General features: G+C 43.7%; 1 protein-coding gene across 1 annotated transcript in view; it reads right to left on the reverse strand.

The window, feature by feature from the left end:
- kif5ab (kinesin family member 5A, b) overlaps positions 1-18,340 on the reverse strand; it is an 82,771-nt gene that overhangs the window by 43,119 nt on the left and 21,312 nt on the right. The window contains exons 2-11 of the mRNA XM_080460618.1: positions 16,865-16,952; positions 15,202-15,275; positions 14,759-14,863; positions 13,801-13,849; positions 12,665-12,720; positions 10,660-10,747; positions 10,105-10,229; positions 8,592-8,696; positions 6,356-6,504; positions 1,271-1,419 (exon numbers count right to left, since the gene is read on the reverse strand). Coding sequence (XP_080316744.1) covers positions 1,271-1,419; positions 6,356-6,504; positions 8,592-8,696; positions 10,105-10,229; positions 10,660-10,747; positions 12,665-12,720; positions 13,801-13,849; positions 14,759-14,863; positions 15,202-15,275; positions 16,865-16,952 — 988 coding nt within the window. The remainder of the gene's footprint in view (positions 1-1,270; positions 1,420-6,355; positions 6,505-8,591; positions 8,697-10,104; positions 10,230-10,659; positions 10,748-12,664; positions 12,721-13,800; positions 13,850-14,758; positions 14,864-15,201; positions 15,276-16,864; positions 16,953-18,340) is intronic.

Genomic DNA, 18,340 nt, shown 5'->3' on the forward strand with positions numbered 1-18,340 from the left:
CAGTCGTCTCTTTCTTTTACAATATAGTAGGCAGTTGATCTCTTAACCAAACATAAAAAAAAAAAATGATTCAGCATCCTGACACACCATCATTTTCTCATAACTGGGCTCAATTTTCATTCAATTGGTTCCATTTATTGCAGTAATTTAACAAGTCTACAGCCACAGTAGTCAGTCTGTCTTAAGCACAATGTTGCCTGGAGCTAACGTGCTCACATTGCCAGTACTATTGCCGATAAAATACTTACCATCTTAGTTTAACATGCAGGTATGCAGGCTAGTATTTGTTAACAATACATCAAGTGTAGCTGAGGGGAATGCATCCAGCCCCTTTTGCTGTTAAATGAAGTACTGGACGCATAAATTTGCACACGGATGTGATCATGCATGGTAATATTCGCTTTTTAAACGAATCGGCTAATGGGTGCTTTCAAATGAAACACTGATATCAGCCCAAAGTGATCATTTTAGCTCATTTGCCAGGCCAAGAAATTGATTTCTTAATCATACCTGAATATGTAATGCTTGAGTAAAATCTCACTGCTACAGCATTTGAGTAAGTGTGCATCACATGGCCTGCTACTAACATGTAGAGGTTCCTCCAACTGCCTGCAGTAAATGATAAAGCTGAAGCTCGCAGACATTTTTTAGTATTACACAGTGAAGTACTGGTTAAGGCTTTTACCTGCTCATGCTCTCCGGGTAATCAGTTTTTTTTTTTCACAGTCCAAAAACAAGCATTTGAGGTGAATAGGTGCCTCTGAACTGACTGTATTTCTGTGTTTTCCCTGTTACGGGCTGGTGACAGACAAAGAGGTACAGAAGATAGACGAGTGTCAGACAGTGTTGTACTTTTCGTCCCTTTTTTAAGAGATTCAGCACCGTAGTAGTAACTCATCTTGAAGTGCTCCTCTGCTTGAACCAAATTTCAGACCAATCTAAACTATGGCTTTTAGGATGTGCCACTCAAAAGCCCAAATCTCTTTACGGCGCCAGAGGAAAAGTTGAGTAAGAGCAGTAAGATCATTATACGGAGAGTCTGTGCCAATTCTGCTGCAGTCAATCCAGTTGTCAGAAAGTGGACGTTCCCAATCATCCAACTGGCTGGCACTGCCACTCACGGGAAGTTGGCTGGCTAAAAATCTAAATGTGTTATAGGTCTGAAGGTAAATAATGCCCTAACACCTGGGCAACAAAATCCACTGCTTCCTGTTAGAAGAAGATTATTCTGTGTTCCTGTAAGCCTGTGTGATATCCGTGAAAGTATTACCGTTCCTCCAGCGGTTCAGCTCAGCCTCCAGCCTTTGAACAGTCTCCTTCATTGACCTGTTCTTCTCCTTTTCCTTTTCGTACTTCTTCTTCCACTGCTCTGCTGTGAGCTCCAGGTTCACCGATACAGTATTTCTGATGGTCTTGGCTCTAATTGGCGGGATGCAGGGAGAAACAGAAAGAGCAGGGTCGACAGAAATAAGAGGAAACCATATGAGGATTCAGTATTGAGGAGGGTAAAAAGGCATTGGGCAGAGGAGCAGAGGGAGGGAAAATGCGAGAGAACAGAAAAGCTGTCAAAAGGGTTCTCAGCACAGGCTGCTCGCTGAAAATGAGCTTGCATCTCATTAATTGGTATGTAAATTGGGTTTCTGCCAACTGTGTTTGATGGCGCGTGTAGGGGAAAAAGGAGAGGCAAGAAGCCAAAAGGTAAAAATGCATCGGAACACATCAAAATATAGCCATCATAAAACTCATCAGCAAAGTGAGCGCTGTATGTATTGCTGCTATAAATTATTCTAGAATCACAACACACAGAAGTGGTGGCTGAGAGTTGAAACATTCACAATGCAGTCACAGCACTCCGTGCTTAATTTCACACTCCAGTGAGAAAACACTGTTGTCGTTAGTCATTTATTTCTTGATATTAGTGAGACAAAATACCCCAATCTGAATCTGTCTCGTGACACGATGATTTCAAGTCACAGATTATTTGGATATTGGTTCTGTGATAACCGAGCAGCGGGCGGAAAAAACTTGAGCAAAGTGGGAATGACCTATTTTAGTTTATTTAATCACCTAAACCACAGCCTCACATCAAAAAAGCTTGATTTCCTCTTTCTGCTTACAAATTATTAGTTAGTGTTCCTGTGTGGTATGAGTCAGTTTATACACCTTGTACCTTGTAGCAAAACATGAGCTGTATCCGAAAAATAATTGTGTAAGTATGTGCATATGTATTCATGTTTCAGATTTTAAGATTTACATACCTAAAATAAAAGAAAGTAGTTCAAAAATTATCGTTAAGTACAAAATCCAAAATACTAAATCATCACCATTGTCATAGTTTTAATTAATTTATAAGGCAGCTGATGTTTGTGTTGTGTTAGGTCCTCATTCAGTAATGGCGTCCACCAGGATAAAGCTTAGATAAAAGCTTAATTTGAGTTTGGGGCCAATTGATATAAACTATCAAAGGTGGGATGGAATATAAAAGAAAAATGATTGTCTCCATTATCATTGTGAGCAAATGTAAGTGAAAATCAGGTCGCAGTTTCTCTGGAAGTAAAATTGTAGAAAACGTAACAATTCGTAAAAAATGAAACCGCAATTACTGCCATTAAAACAAGAAGACGATATTATATAAATACGACACTAGTGTTGTAAATGATTCTGGGAAATATTCAGTGTTTTGCTTATCTATGCATGTTCAGCAATTTTCTTGGGAAGTGTCTGAAAGAAGAACGTTCACTGAAATATTTTCAATATTACTATTAGTGTGTGTACACATTGATTATATCTCTGTACATGTACACTCATGTTGGGGGGAAGTTGTTTAAGTTTTCTGTAACTGAACTGGGATTATTATAGGTGTCTGAGTCTAATTCCTTGTCTAGTACTTCTCTTAATTGTAGTTAAATATACTCCAAAAATCACAATTTGGAAGCTGATGGAAACATGATGGCTTCACATCTTAAAAGCATCCAAACAAAGTGCGCAAACGTTTGTAATCATGTCCCATTATTTTCATGTAATGCTCATTTCCAAACAGAAGTTTTGCTGACAGCAAAAGAGCGGAGAACAGATTTTTGAATCCAAATATCTGCCGTGAATTTTGTGACTCGGTAATACATTATTTATACCAGCCAACTCTTTGGTGTCAGGCCCAATTCATTGGCAGAACGGAAAAGGCATAAGGAGGCTTTTTCGGGATCATTCTTTCCATCCGTGTGTGTGAGCGTGTTTTTTTTCTTTTTGTGACAGTGAGCAGTTGCAGAAAAAAAGCTGGCAAGCGAAACTAAATCTCAGATTCTGTGAGTGCCGCTTCACATCAGATTAGAAAAGACTGGGGGGGGGTTGAGGGCGGGTTGTCCGGGCCCTGGGGGTGCGGGGCCTCCCCCTTCCCGGTGGGGGTGCCCGCTGCGGCGCTGGGGGTGGGTCCTCCCTCTGGCCCCCTCCCCTGGTGGGGCGGGTTGGCCCCTGCTGCCGCGCTCCGGGTCTGCCTCATTCCCGGATTGGGGGGAGCGGGGGACGGGGGGGGGCTCCGGGTTCTGGATGGACGGTTAACTGAGAGTGACCTCCAGGGCCTGATAGGGGTGTGCGTGTGCGTGTGCGTGTGCGTGTGCGTGTGTGTGTGGGTTGGGGTGTGTGGGTTGGGGTGTGGGGCTGTGTGGAGTGGGCGAATGAGGGGGGGGTGCCCTGGCCACTGGCCTCCGGCTGGGCTCGCACTGGGCCCTGCGGGTCTCGGACTCTGCTGTCTGGCCGTTGGGTGGGGTGGGGGCTCCCTGCCCGGGTCCCCTTGCGGCGCCTTGTTTGGGGGGGTGTGGCCCCCCGGGTCCTAGGCCGGCCGCTCGGGGGGTGGGGTGGGGCAGCGCGGGGGGTCCAGCTGGGCCAAGGTCCTAGCAACGGGGGGACCCCCTCCCTCAGAACCCTCCCTGCCTTACCTCACCTTATATTACCCCACAATAGGGAACAGTGGGGCGGTGCCTAGGTGGGGGGTCCAGGCTACTTAATTGCGGTCTGGGTCCTCCCCCGACTTTGCACCACCCACAATTTTAACCACACTTAGTCATGCAGGGTCTTGAGGGGGTAAGCCGCTTTCGGGGTTCTGCCGCTTGTCAGCGGTAGAACGCCCGGGCCCCGCTACCCCCCAATTTTAAACCGCACCATAGACACACACATCGCATCCACCTTTTCAAGACACAAAAACACACCCTTACATACATCCAACACACATATAGGGCAGGGGAAGGGCGGGAGACGTGGCTCCCCCCAGCACCTCCCGCTGGGGTCCTGCCCCGGCCCGGGGTGAGTGCGGCTGGAGTGCGGGGGGCGCGCTCCCTCGGGCGTGGCGCTTGTGGGGGGGCTGGGGTGCGGTGCTCCTTCTCCACTTGCTGTTGGATTGGTGGAGGTTGGGATACCGCGGTGGCCGGGAGGGGGCCCGGCCGGCGGCCTGAGGGTGCGAGAGTCATCACTCCCCCCCCCGTTCCGTGTGTGTGTGTGTGTGTGTGTGTGTGTGTGTGTGTGTGTGTGTGTGTGTGTGTGTGTGCGGGGTGGGTCATGGGTTGGGTTTCCCAATCAAGACCCGGGGGGAGGGGTTATGGGGCGGGTGGAATATGAGGCTCCTGGGGGTGTAGAGTTGACTGTTCTCCGACCGGGGCCTGCGCCGGACTTCGCTTTCCTGGGTCTGGGGGCGGGGCTGGTCCGGGGCGCGGCGGCTGGGGCCGTCTCTGCCTTGCCGGGTTGGGGGGGGCGGTGGGTGGGCCTGTTCCCGGGGGTGCGGTGGGACTCGCCGCCGGGGTTGGGGGGGCTCTCGGCCCGCTCGGCCCGGGGGCCCTGCTCCGGCCTTTTCTCGGTTTGGCGGCTTGGGTCGGGGCCTGGGGCCCTGTGCCCTTTGTCCTTCTCTTGTGGGCCCCTCTTGCCTGGGGGGGATTCCTCTCTGCATTCTCCGTCGGGTGCTTTTTGGGCGGGGGCGGGGCTCTCTGGGGTGGTTCGCTGGGGTCTCCCCGGGCCTGGGGGGCTTCTGTCTGCCGGGGTGGCGGTGTCCGGGCGCGGTGGCCTCGGACCCCGGGGTGTCACCACGGGTCCCCCCACAACAGTTCCGGCCACACCCAGTGGACAAGCCACACGCACTCACACACACATACACGCACACACACACACACACACTTTCACTCCTCACGAAAGGTGCTTCTGAAGTTGCTTGTTGTCTGTCATCATTTGCTCAAACTTTAAAAATCATGTTCCTCTTTTGTTGTTGCCTCTTTGTTATTTCATGTTCCTGCTTCACGTTACTGTCTAGATAGAGCTGCTCAGGCTGGTTTAATCTAGGAAATCATCTTACTGTTTAGATAGAGCTGCTCAGGCTGGTTAATCTAGAAAATCATCTTACTGTCTAGATAGAGCTGCTCAGGCTGGTTCAATCTAATAACAGTTGGAAAGTATTTGGATGAGTGTGATTATTGCAAATAATATATGTAGCACAACAAGGACATTGTATGTTATCCCCTTCCCCCCTCCCCCCTCCCCCCTCACCCCTCCCCCCTCGACTTTCTTCTCTCTCTTCTCTTCTCTCTCTCTTTGTGCGTTCCCCCCCGGTCGTGTACGGCAGCCATGCCAACTTCTGACGGAGAAGGCAACAGGAGGAGACTCCAGGTCTCTCCCTGTTGCAAGACCAAAAACTGTTCTGACTCCGAAGGCTCTCAATCACATCATATTGTTGGCCCAAGCTGCCGAACAGGACAAGGGCAGAGAAAAAAAAAAAAAAAAGATTAGAAAAGACGATCTGTTACCGTCCGCGGCACAATCAGAAACTCCGACACAAACTCCAAAGCAGCTCGTAGGTCATTGTAAGCCAAGTTGAAGGAAGCAATATATCTGTGAGCAGAATATTCAAAGCAAACACTTTCCGTTCTCCACAGCTGCAGCTCATTAAAGCATCGTTCAAGAAATGTGCTTGTGGATGAAGCAGCTACTTTCTGGCAGCTGGATCCCGGTAAGTTACTTCAAAATGAGTTTCAGGCATACTACTTCACTGTCCTGAAGGGCAACGGGATGCATATCAGCGGGTAAGCAACAATCCTAAAATCCCAAGAACCATCCTAATTAAAACACTGTAATTAGAGCACTGAGGCAAGTTACAATATTTGGAGCAAAATATTTTTTAGTCTATTAATCTGTTTCTACTGCAAGATAGTATATTCCATTGTTCTTTTTTTTTTTACACCAATAATAAAGTTATACAGTATTCTATTGTGCATATGAAAGTTTATAATGAACAAGTTCCAGTGAGAGGTGTGTGGGATTTATGTTACTGTAAGCTGTATTGTGCAGAACCTGAAGACTCCACAGCGCAGATCTACTTTACCGTTGGCCAAACATCAAGGTGGATTTGGTCTCTGCTTCGTTGTAGCCGGAGGGCGAGCAACAGATAAACATGGTAGTGCGACAGTTCCCACCCAGCGAGTCCTGTAGGATGCGAGTCATTTTGCTGTCACGGTATGGCACATGGGATTTCTATAAAGAGATAAAGGGACGATGGAAGAAAGAGCCACAGATAGTAAGAGAGGCAGAAGGGGAAAAAAAGGACAAAGTGGAGGATTAAAAAGCTGAAAAGAAACATGGCGTTGTGTCTTTCTTCAAAAAAACTAAAAAGATGTGTTGATGGCTTCAGCAGAGGAGGAAAGAAGAGATTTATTTTCTTCTGCCGCGTCATTCACATCATTATCTCTCAACCTTTTGAAATGCCTTCAGAAAGACAGGGTCCTTACTCAATGAATAAAGAATGAATACCAGTAGATTTATGAAAGATTTTCTGAGGCATTTGCAGTCCACAAGCATTTCCATTGGGTTCACGAAGAGATCCCTAAGCCTTGGGTTACGTAATAAGAGGCAGAGAGCGTTTTAATTACGCTCACGGAGCTTGGAGGGACTATACTGTAAGAACGGGTGGAGCTGATTGTGTTTCCAGCTGTGGCAGCCTGAATTATGGATAAGAAGGGCAGAAAACTAGTTAACATCACTGCAGCCTTCACCCGACCTCGCTGACAGCCAGACTATTACTGTATAGGACAGCGCTGGTTTGTACTCTATGTTAGGTCCATTTTGGGGGGGAAAGTAAGACGTTAACCCAAGTATCACACTGTACCTTGTAATTTTCAAGTGATTTTATCCTTTTAGGCTTTAATCTTTTATGCTTCTTGAAGAAAGTACAAAGAACCCTTCTTTTTATTTGGAGTATGTGAATCACAAAACAAAACAGAATGCAATAATAGGTGCAAAAAAAAAAAAAAAGAAGATGAAACACACTCATAACCAAATAGCCTCCAAAAAGGTAATTTGTAAGTATATAATATGAAATACTCATATTGTTACATTATATATTCATATCATCTTATTTGTCACCAGTCTCTTCTATAATAATAATAATAATAATAATAATAATAATAATAATTCAGACATTAATGTTGAATATGTTTTATCTTGTTCGGGTTTTTCTACAAAAACTAAAATGTAACAACTAAACCTCAACAATGTTCGCTAGAGAGTAGGGACATTGTGACAAAACAACAGATAGTCTTCCAGTTTTGATGGCCCCTGCTATAACACAACTGAACCTGATTACTGTACCCAGGGCTGTTGAAAGCCTGATAATGACACACTCGTTATACAGACAAGTGTCCAATCAAACAGATGTCAAAAACATGCAAGATTGTGGCCCTCTACCACCGAGATTAGACACTTCATCAAAATGTAGTTTGCATTTAAAGCATTCAGTATGCATTGCTTTTCAAAATAATGGCTGCAGTAATCAGGGCACGATTTGTAATAAAAGGAAGGAGGGGAATGTTCTTAATGATGGGATGAGGGGGCGTCACCTATGAACAAATGCAATATATTGCTCAAAGATCGGCTGTTGACAACAATATCTTGTGCGAGTGTGACTTTATGAAATTTACTGTGTGAGTTTCCCGCTCAATGTGTGAGAGGTGACCGCTCTGCCTTAATATATTTGATGTTTGTTATGTGTGTTGGGTATTTCGTCTTTCCCTTTGAGCAGATGCCACCCAGGCTATGAGTGATATTAAATGAACAGTAACAACATACTGAATGGCATATTTTTGCATCTTAATAATTTCGCTTTATGAGCCAGTGGAGACTAAAAACAGAGCTTTAAGAGCAGGACATCACTGTAAAAGGTGGGTACGTGCTAAAGCGGAAGCAAAGCTTTCCAGATCCTGAGAAGAACATGTGACATTTGACATTAAAGTATACAGTATTCAGTATACAGTATACCACGGCCATCAATGTTTTTGGGAAATAACAAAATAAGCGCTTTTTGGTTGAAGCATATCAGTAAAGCACTTTAATAGAAGGAGCTCAGTTACCTCCAGATGTACTGGATTGAGTCATTCTTCTATTTAGCTCTACTGAATGGAAGATAACACATTTCCTCATTGAGGACATGTATGATATTCTATTTGAACATATTTGGGTTAATTCACTGTAGAAAACATTGTTTTGGCAGCAACAACCAAGAAGACAGGAAGACACGCCTGCGGCCAAAGCCGATAGATAAGTTACAGAAGACTTCTCCACCGTACCGTTCCCTCAGCCAAAGCTGAGATGACGTTCCCCAGAGCCGACAAAGACCTGTTGATGTTCTTGGCTTCATCCAGCACCGCTCCCTCTGCACCCGTCTTACTGACCTGACACAGATACACACACACACACACACACACACACACACACACACACACACACACACACACACACACACACACACACACACACACACACACACACACACACACACACACACACACACACACACACACACACACAGACAGGAGGAATTACATCTCGATGAACATTAACAAAGGGAAACCATGTTGATTTTCCTTGAAATACAAGTGTTTATAAGTCCCGAGACACTAATATGTAAGAGTAAGTTTACACAGGACAGCTTCCGGATAATCACAGTGGTGCAATCTAGTTCTGATTAGGCTGAAAATAGACACTTTTCATTCAGTACATTTACGGTTAATTAGTTAGAACAGATTGCTCCCACAACCTCAAGCGCAAAAAAAAAAAAAAAAAAGAAACCCTTTAAATATCCACAACATTTTTTAAGAATTCCATCAAAGCTTACAAGACCTATCAAATGTGGCATTTATGTGTTGCATTCGAGTAAAGCAGAGAGCCAATCAGGTTATTAGAAAGTTTCTGCAGGAGATTAAACTTCAATAAGATGAGGCACACTGTATTGTGTCATAATCGTCATGGGATACAATTATTTACAGTGAGATAATGAGGACCTTAATTATAGCATAGAGCCAGTTGTCCAATCAAAGCCTTCTCTGAAGCATGCAGCCGCTTCCTCTGCAGTCAATAACGTTTTGTACCGCAGCCTCAGAGTTTGCTAGAGCAGAACAATTTCCTTGCTCGCCCTGGGGAGCCACCAAGACGACGTACACATGCACCATCAGCACTTATTGGCTGGCCTTCGGCATCCATCCACACTGTGGGGCCATCTACTACTCTAAGCACGCACTATTCTATATTTTGCATCAATACTATCAGCACAACTCTACAGGAGCCAATGGCAATGTTCAGCAGGGTCTCTAATGTGTTTTCTCCCTGCTGTCCAGAGAGTGACCTATGTCCTAAAGACAAATTGTTTTGTAGGTGGTATGATTGGGGGGGGGTTGCTGACTCATAGTTCACCTGAGAGACCTTGAAAGAATGAAACACTTTATTGCTTATAGTTCTCAAGGGCTTAAAGGTTGCTTTGGTTAAAGTCCCTTGTAGATCCCAACTCAAGGTTAAAAAAATTAATAAAAGGCATTTTAGTTCCTATAAATACATTTAAAAAATGTTATTTGTTAGTGTTGTTTTCCCCTGTGGAACCAAATTGACTCTCAGGAAGAAAAAAACGAACAAACACTAATAAAGACATTGAAACAGAAGAATATCCACCCGTCCATCCAAAATCAGCTCACTATGGACGCGGGCAGGGGACACCATGGACACAGCAGACTAATTCCAGGATAAAGTCAAGACTTAAACTGCTTTAAGAGTCATGTTGGAGGCTTTAAAAGTGTTTCACCGTCTTACCTTCTCACTACCGGCGAGATCGACCAGGTACAGCTTCCCACTCAGCTTCTGCTCCGTCTCCACGTTCTCCTGCTTGATGTTTATCAGGAAGATGCTGTGACTGCGGGAACTGTGCTCATTCATGTCTGAAGAACAAAACGACAATATAGAGGGTGTGAGAACTCCATCCATCTATTCATCTTGTGTAGCCACTTTATCCACATTAGGTTCACGGGAAGCTGGAGCCTGTCCCAGTTGACCTCATGGTGAAAAGCAAAGAACACTCTGAACAGCTCAGAAGTCCCTCACGGGGCAAATATAGACAGAGAATCACCTGCACACACATTCATACCTATGGGCAATTTAGAGTCACCGATCAAACTCCACACAGAAAGGGCACCACTATGAGGATTGTAAGAAAAACATATTTTTTCTTACATTCATCATTGTCCAACAGAGATGTAGGTATGACCTTGGCTTTACAGCCCACCTTACACCTTGCCCTTTTACCTCCTACTTACTGTATAATTGTAATTATAATGAAAAATCTGTGCGAGTGTCGAATGGGTGACTCACTGGTTACAGCAACGTGACGATTGGCCTTCCCCTGATCTATCACGTCCATCACCTCCTCAGGACTTGTGACAAATCGCTCTGTGCAGCCCTGAGGGGGAAAAAACCGCACACGGTCATTTATACAGCAAAGGAAACATTCACATGCAGTCATGTGAAAAAAAAAATGTAAGACACCCCATTAACTGTTCAGTTCTTTATCAAGAAATATCTATGATATTGACGTCTAATCTCGTATTTATTCATCTCTGGAAAATAAATTATTTAATTGCAGGAAACAACAAAGACATTAAAATAAAATGCAGCTATAAACAAAAATCCAGATTCTAACTGAGGACAAAGTTCAGACACTGCACCTACTAATAGCCAGTGTTAGTGTCCTCTACTTTTGAATGTACTCCACTATTTTCCAGACAGAGGAATAGATGATTTCAGATTGTTTTGAGATCTTTTTGGATCACTGAGCAGACTCATAAGCTGCTACAATCTTCTTTCTGATGACCTCGGGCAGCTCTTTGGGTCTCACCATGGTGTTCACATTCACCTCCACAGTTAGGAGCGCAGCAAACTACATTTCTAAGGTTTAAATAAGACAAGCCTCCTTCAAAATGCGCAGTAACAATGTTCTAATCATGAGTACCTGATCTGATCCAACTGTGTGTGATTTTAGCCATTTTAGGTGGGAATAAATGTGGAGGTGTCCTAATTTATTCCTCACCTGAAAATGCATTTTTTGTCGTGTACATTCGACAGAAAGTTTTAGAAAGGATTTTCTTGAGTTGTAATTGTTTATCTATATTATTCGAAATTTTCAATATGGTACATATGTCCAAATATGTAAAACACACACACACACACACACACACACACACACACACACACACACACACACACACACACACACACACACACACACACACACACACACACACACACACACACACACACACACACACGACATGACTGTACATTATATGAACATGAATCACATTCATTTCTAAACAAAAGCAACCGGATCTGCGAATGGCTGCTTTTTTAAGCACATGCAGTTGCAGTGGAGTAGATAGAACCTCCACATAAAATGAATTTTAAGCTTTGCTTTGAAACAGTATCTTTATGCTTGGGGGTTATGATGTTGTTATGTATTTCAAGTTTTTTTTATATTCTATTTGAGCAAGCCAAGGATGTTAATTTGCCTGTTGTTGGACCTAGAACTGACTGAATAAACAAGCAGTATGACACACTCAAATGGCCCGTGGCAATCAAATGAGCATCAGTAAATATTTCTGCAACACAGGACACACCATTATGATGTGTCACTTCATTAGATTTAAAGATATAGGTCAATTTATACCACCAAAAACTAATATTTAAATGCTGCACTTGTAGGTAAATGTTTGACATTTTAGCAAGATTATTGGAAATAAATGATCCAGTGCTAGAAATGATCTAACTTGCGTGATTGACGCCCTCTGAGGCCTGGAAGTGAAGACAGGAGGAAAAAGTGAGGCAACACCTTCCTGCATACTAATTTCATGTGTTGTTTTGTGAAGTTAAACTCCCAGGAGCGCAGCTCATCATTTTACTGAGGATGAACGAGAACGTGGTCTCGCTATATTGACTGCAAAATATCACATTTACATAGAAACACCACATACAGAAATATTGGTTTTAGAATTTGCACCTAAAACTGATTCCTTCTGAAAAATTTCCTGTGAGAATTGATGCAAAATGTATGTGTTTCTCCGATTACCTTCTCCTTCCTCTTCAAGTCAAATCATCTCTAGCTTTCTTTGGCAGGAGGTTTTCTTCTTGAATGATGAACTAGCCTTCTTTAAACACACAGCTGACTAGGACCCAGTTGGCAATAACTAGATTCCCAGATAGATATCAGGAGTAATTCCCAACATGTTGAGCTTCTCCTTTAACACACACTCATAATACAAGCATCATCACGACAGAGAAAGATGATGCTTCGCAGCCCAATTGAATCATGCCTGTGACTCACCTTCACATAGGGAACTCTGTATTTGTCTTCATGCACTGACAGATTGGTTTTTGTCACTGTGGATGAGATAGAAAATGCGGAGAGACGTCATTGTTTTGTACCAGGCATAATGTTTGTGGCTGTGCATCTGCATGTGATAGTTTTTCCCTTCGGCACATGCCTGTTTAATCTGACCCGACCACGGTCTCTTCGTATTTGTGAGTCAGCTTGTGCTAATGCAGTAAAAAAAAAAAAAATCTCTGGGGAAGTATTGCTCACAAGGTTTTTAATGAAACTAAACTACTTTTTTTTTATTATTATTATTTTTTTTTTACAAAGTCACTGAGAGATTAAGCGGATGTCTCTGCTCGTGTCGCCAAAAGAAATACTAATTTTTGGCATCAATGCATTCTGGCCTTAATTTCTGCATTAGTCACTTCACATTTGAAAGTCCTGGTGATGTTAATTAAATTTCACCGGATTGTGGAGGCAGTTTTATCCTCAGTATGTGCATGCATTATCACCCTACAGTCATTCACTATCTCAAATACCCCCATATAGGGTAGTTTTCTGATTTCATTAATCTTGTTTGTAGTTGTTGTCTCTTTTTTTCCTTGTTCATAGCTAAAATGAGCTCATGTGTCCACTGCATACTGACCGCTGTTATAGATATAATCACAGGGACAGAGTGTACAGCCTTCTACCTGCAGCTCTTCATCTCTTAACACTAGTTATAGTATATCTAAGTGATAAGACTTTGAGCTATATTGTTGTTATGCTGTGTGCGAGGAAGAATTATCACAAAGCTATATTGTGTGAAGCATAAAAGAAGGCATTGGGATTGTTTGCATCTCCATTATGAGAGCTATCATTCAAGTATTTGCTATAGTTCAATATGTATATAATCTCTTGAGAGGGAATAATGTCCACTTTGGCTTTCTTTACAGCTAGTCTGATAAGTTGCCGTATGACTTTATGTAACAAAACTATGGATTGGGATCCGACATGTGAGTTTTGTTCTTCTAGGGTCTGTAGGTAATGCCCCAGATCCTTCATGAAAAGGTACTACATTGTTAAAGCTCACAGGTGGTGGGCCTGGCTTAAAGGTTTTCAGTAAATGTTAGCAGTATTTTTACAGATTGGCAGTTCAGACGTACCGTCTAGTAGGTCCCGGATTTTATCCAAATAGATCTCAAAGTAGGAGACCTGCAGCAAACAAAAAAAAACAAAAAACTTGTGACTGCTGATTTATTTCCAGGCAGACACAAAGAGACTAATACAGATAAATGAAGGGAACGGGTTTGCAGTTCATTGTACAACAAACACGACAAAGAATCCTGAAATGCAAAATAATAGTGTAATCTGTCCTCCTCCAGGTCTGGCAAGGCATTATACTCCGTCTTAAGTCTGTGGTGTAAAAGGGGAAAATATTGTGGGCTCATCATGGTTTATATATCATGATTTATTGATGCTTCTGCTCGATCCCATCCATGTGAGGATTACTGCAGGGGTTCAAGCTGAATTCCCACATAATTTAACAGTGCGTGCTTGCGTGTGTGCGTGCGTGCATGCACATGCATTCACTCCTATATTTCTTAATTTATAGGGCCAGACAACTGGACAGACATTGAGAGTCCAAACTGCAGGATCCCAAATCATTTTAAATGCATTTAATGGTTGATTTTATTCATATGGTTACAATTTAAGATTTGACATTAGGTGAAGATTTACTGAAGAGGCCCACAAAGAGATAAAAGAGATAATACAGGCACAAGTGTGTGTGTGTGTGTGTGTGTGTGTGTGTGTGTGTGTGTGTGTGTGTGTGTGTGTGTGTGTGTGTGTGTGTGTGTGTGTGTGTGTGTGTGTGTGTGTGTGTGTGTGTGTGTGTGTGTGTGTGTGTGCAAAGGCCTCACCGAGGCATCACCATGTATGTGTTTCTGTGTGTGCAGACAGTGTAACAACTGGACAAATCAGTCAGCTTTTATCTGTACTGCAGATTTCATATGCAACATAACAGAAACTTCTCAGGCATGATGGAATACAAAAATACCAGGAAGTGATAAAAAAAAAAGAAAAGAATATATGACTCTTAAACACACATAAAATCCCACTCACCTTTATATGGAATTCTAGGTTTTCATCCATGGCAAATATATGTTCGAAAATGTCCTCTGCTATTCTCGGTATAATCCCCATTCCCTGGGGATCATGAAGGTTTCCCTACAGACAAGAACAAGACAAGAGAGGAACACGTGAGTGAATCGACGGATAAATGCAGACCCTGGGCAAATTAGGCAGAGAGAATTGTAAAAGAAAGGCGAGCAGAGAGGCTTTTGACTTGAAAGGAAGAAGGGTTGTTTCCCAGAGAGAGCAGTAAAGGAGGTTATAAGACTGAGAGGCAGAGACAAAGTGATGGCCATGATGGAGATAGATGTACCACGGGGGCGTGAAGAGGAGGACGCAGTCCATAAAAAAATAAAGCAGAAAAATGTACGTCTCCATGCATGTGTGTGTCACAGCATGAAGTCTACCTTCTGAATAATTTACTGCTACTGTACCTCCATGGTGTGTGTCTTTCCCGAGGAAGTCTGCCCATAGGCAAAGATAGTCCCGTTGTACCCGCCCAGTACATCTAAAATGAGAGGGAAGAAAGAAAACATGTGAGAGGGGGAAAAAAAGAGCAAAGTGCTGTGAAAAAACAGTAACAGTGTCAGAATTACAGAGTTCAGAAAGACGTCAAAACACACCGACAGCAACCGCTCACAGAATGGCAAATATATTTGACCTTTGCTCTGAAGATGGATCCAACTGAGCCTCATAAAGCCCGCGCACCCCGACAAGCACATGGTATTTAAGCTTGGTTAGGCGCTGAACGACCTCTGTGGCTGCACACAGTAAACAACAACTACCTGCAGTGTTCACGTCACCAGGAGGCACTCAGCAAAATAAACCCCCATCACACACACACACACACACACACGATTTTCTCCCCTTATTTAGGAGGAAAACAACACCTTCTTGACAAGCCGAGGCTATAAAGAACCGGCACTGTTGAATGTCATATTGCTGACACGGTCCAATAAACCTCTGCGGTAAAAGTCAAACATGGATAAAGGAAAACATATCACCCCGAAAGGCCAGCCACCACAGGTTAGCTGACCACTGATGAATCACAAAGCCTTTCGGCTGAATCCATGCTGAACATTTTCCCACTCCTGCGTCGCCTCGCCTCTCACTGCGTGTCTTCTTCTCCCTCCACACCAGTCACGGAGTTACCAAAACAGGGAGCGCCACAGCAAAAAAGGAGTGGGAATAAAGATTGTGTCTTTCAAAGGAAATAAAGGCAGCAGGAGATGAGATTGCCGAACAACCAAGACCACCAGATACAGAAATATTGAGAAAAGCAAACAGCATGAATGTGAGAGGACGACAGTGAAAAGGGCAAAGAAAGCGGCGCCACAGAAAGAGAGAATCCCAAACGCCCCACAATACCAACAAGTAGGGAACATGTATAAACAGATACGGGCCTCCAAACCAGCCTTTTCTGGCCTTGCATGCATTTCTTGTTAATCTTTTCCCTTGACGCATTTCAAACCTCTCTTCCTTTTCCATTCCTTCATCGAGCTAAAGTCCCACCTTGGATTTTCTTCCACTCAACCCTGTGCTACAATTCATCTCGCCTCTTTATTTCTCCTCTCCTCAGCCTGCATGGTAATCTCACACTCTATAAGTAATCTTGCCCGCCAAATCAATCTTTTTCATGCTCCATCTAGAACTAGTTCAATGGACTTCCACACTCACTTTGAAGGTGGAAGAAAAGCGAAAGCCTAACAGCGGGAGGAGAGAGGCGGACAGACGTGGAGAGATGTAGACAGGAGGGAGGAGGGGTAAGGGAAAAGAAAAATTAAACCTTGAGGGTGATGGTCTCTTTTGATCGGGGTTTCAGGATGTGGGACTTCCATTGTACAAACATAAACGTGCGTGTTGATAATCGGTACGTTCGGATGCTCGTGTAGAGCATCCGACTACATCATGCCATGGCAATGGGTTTTTTTTGCACGGCTTGCTCGAGGCTGATAGTGAATGCAGTAGTAAACATAACCGACAAACCCGATGTGGAAGCCACGATGCGCTGATTTAGGGTGCGTCAAATTTCTTCTCTCGGCTATTCTGTCAATCACGCATCATGGAGGAACAACCCAAACTGTCTCAGTGACTCACCTTTGACGATCTGCTTGGCACAGGCGTTGTAGACCTGCTCCTGTGTGGTGTTAGTGGGGAACACCTTGTCGAACGCATACGACCTCCCCTGTGAAAGCCAGGACAAACACAGTCAGCTGTGACAAATACAATTTGTGGAATATTGCCAACAAATTCCTGCTCACGGTGACTTGTGTTAAAAAAAAAAGGCGGGGGGGGTTACCACCTCCTGTTCATTGTTAAGACTTCATGTTTCTCTATTGTATCTATAAATAGGCGTCACATAAACATTTTCATCATGCTCAGTGAACATGCTGTACAGGCGCTGAGTCCATCTGTCCGTATTAGTCCTGAACAGCAGCATATATCACACTGAAAGACCTGCCTGTCTCCTTTTGAGAGGTGCAGAGTGCAACCTCTGGGTATTGTGTGCTTCTTTGAGAGGCAGTGGATGATTTGAAGGAGTTCTGTGCTGCATGGAGGTTTAGGCAAGAGGCTGTTTGACCTCAAGAGAGACAAGAGAGATGACATGAGGTGAAGTCATTAGAGGCAGCGTTCAAGGGCTTTGACGAGCACAGAGACGGAGTTGAGAGAAGAAACTGAGTGGGGGGGGAGTGGAAATGACAGAAGAGAGACGATGACCTGAAACAAAGGTCTGCATGTGAGAAAGACAACAATAAGAAACTGTGCCGAGAGAGGGTTGAAAAATATAGATAGTGTTTTTCCTATGTTCAGATACTTGAGACCCCCCACCCCTCACCCCCCCGCAACGACTTCATATATTATACTAATGTGAACATAAAGCACTTTTGCTACATCGAAAGGATTACATATTCTCTTTCAAATCATTGGAGGCAGCAGGCCTAAATGTACTTCTGCAGTTCCCTTAGGGGTTTGCTACAGCAGATCATTTCATCTGATCTGATCTGATCTAATCTGACCTGATCTGATGTGATCTACCGTGATCTGATCTGAAGTTTTACGCCAAATGCCCCCCCCCCCCCCCCCCCCCCCCCCCCCCCCCCAAGAGGGAACCTGAGCAAGCGCTAACAACGTTGATCAGAAAGTCACAGTGATGACCCATCACCTGTAGGATTCAGTCCAGCAAATGTCTGATTACAATTATTTTCTACTCTACTCTCCTGCTTCAATAACCTACAGGCCAACCCAGTATGCTGCAATCACAATAATCAGAGCTAAAAACATTACTTCATTTTTAAGGGTTGAGTTTGTACATGCCAGACGTCTGAGTCAGAGTCTCTTCCATCTCATCAATAAAAAAAGTATTTATATAGAAGTCATAATTAATATCCAGAATCTTTCCCTGCATCATGACGACTCTGACAAAGCACCAAAACAATTTGAAAAAACTAGGCAGAAAAAATAAGCTCAACAGCATTTTACCTCACCAGTTTGGGACTGGATTAAAAACAAAAAACATTTAGAAAGTACAGGCAATAGCAAAGCCCACATTTAGCAGTGAGTGGATTAGCTCGC

This window comes from Lipophrys pholis, assembly GCF_963383615.2.
Source record: "Lipophrys pholis genome assembly, chromosome: 4".
In the NCBI taxonomy this organism is placed as follows: domain Eukaryota; kingdom Metazoa; phylum Chordata; class Actinopteri; order Blenniiformes; family Blenniidae; genus Lipophrys; species Lipophrys pholis.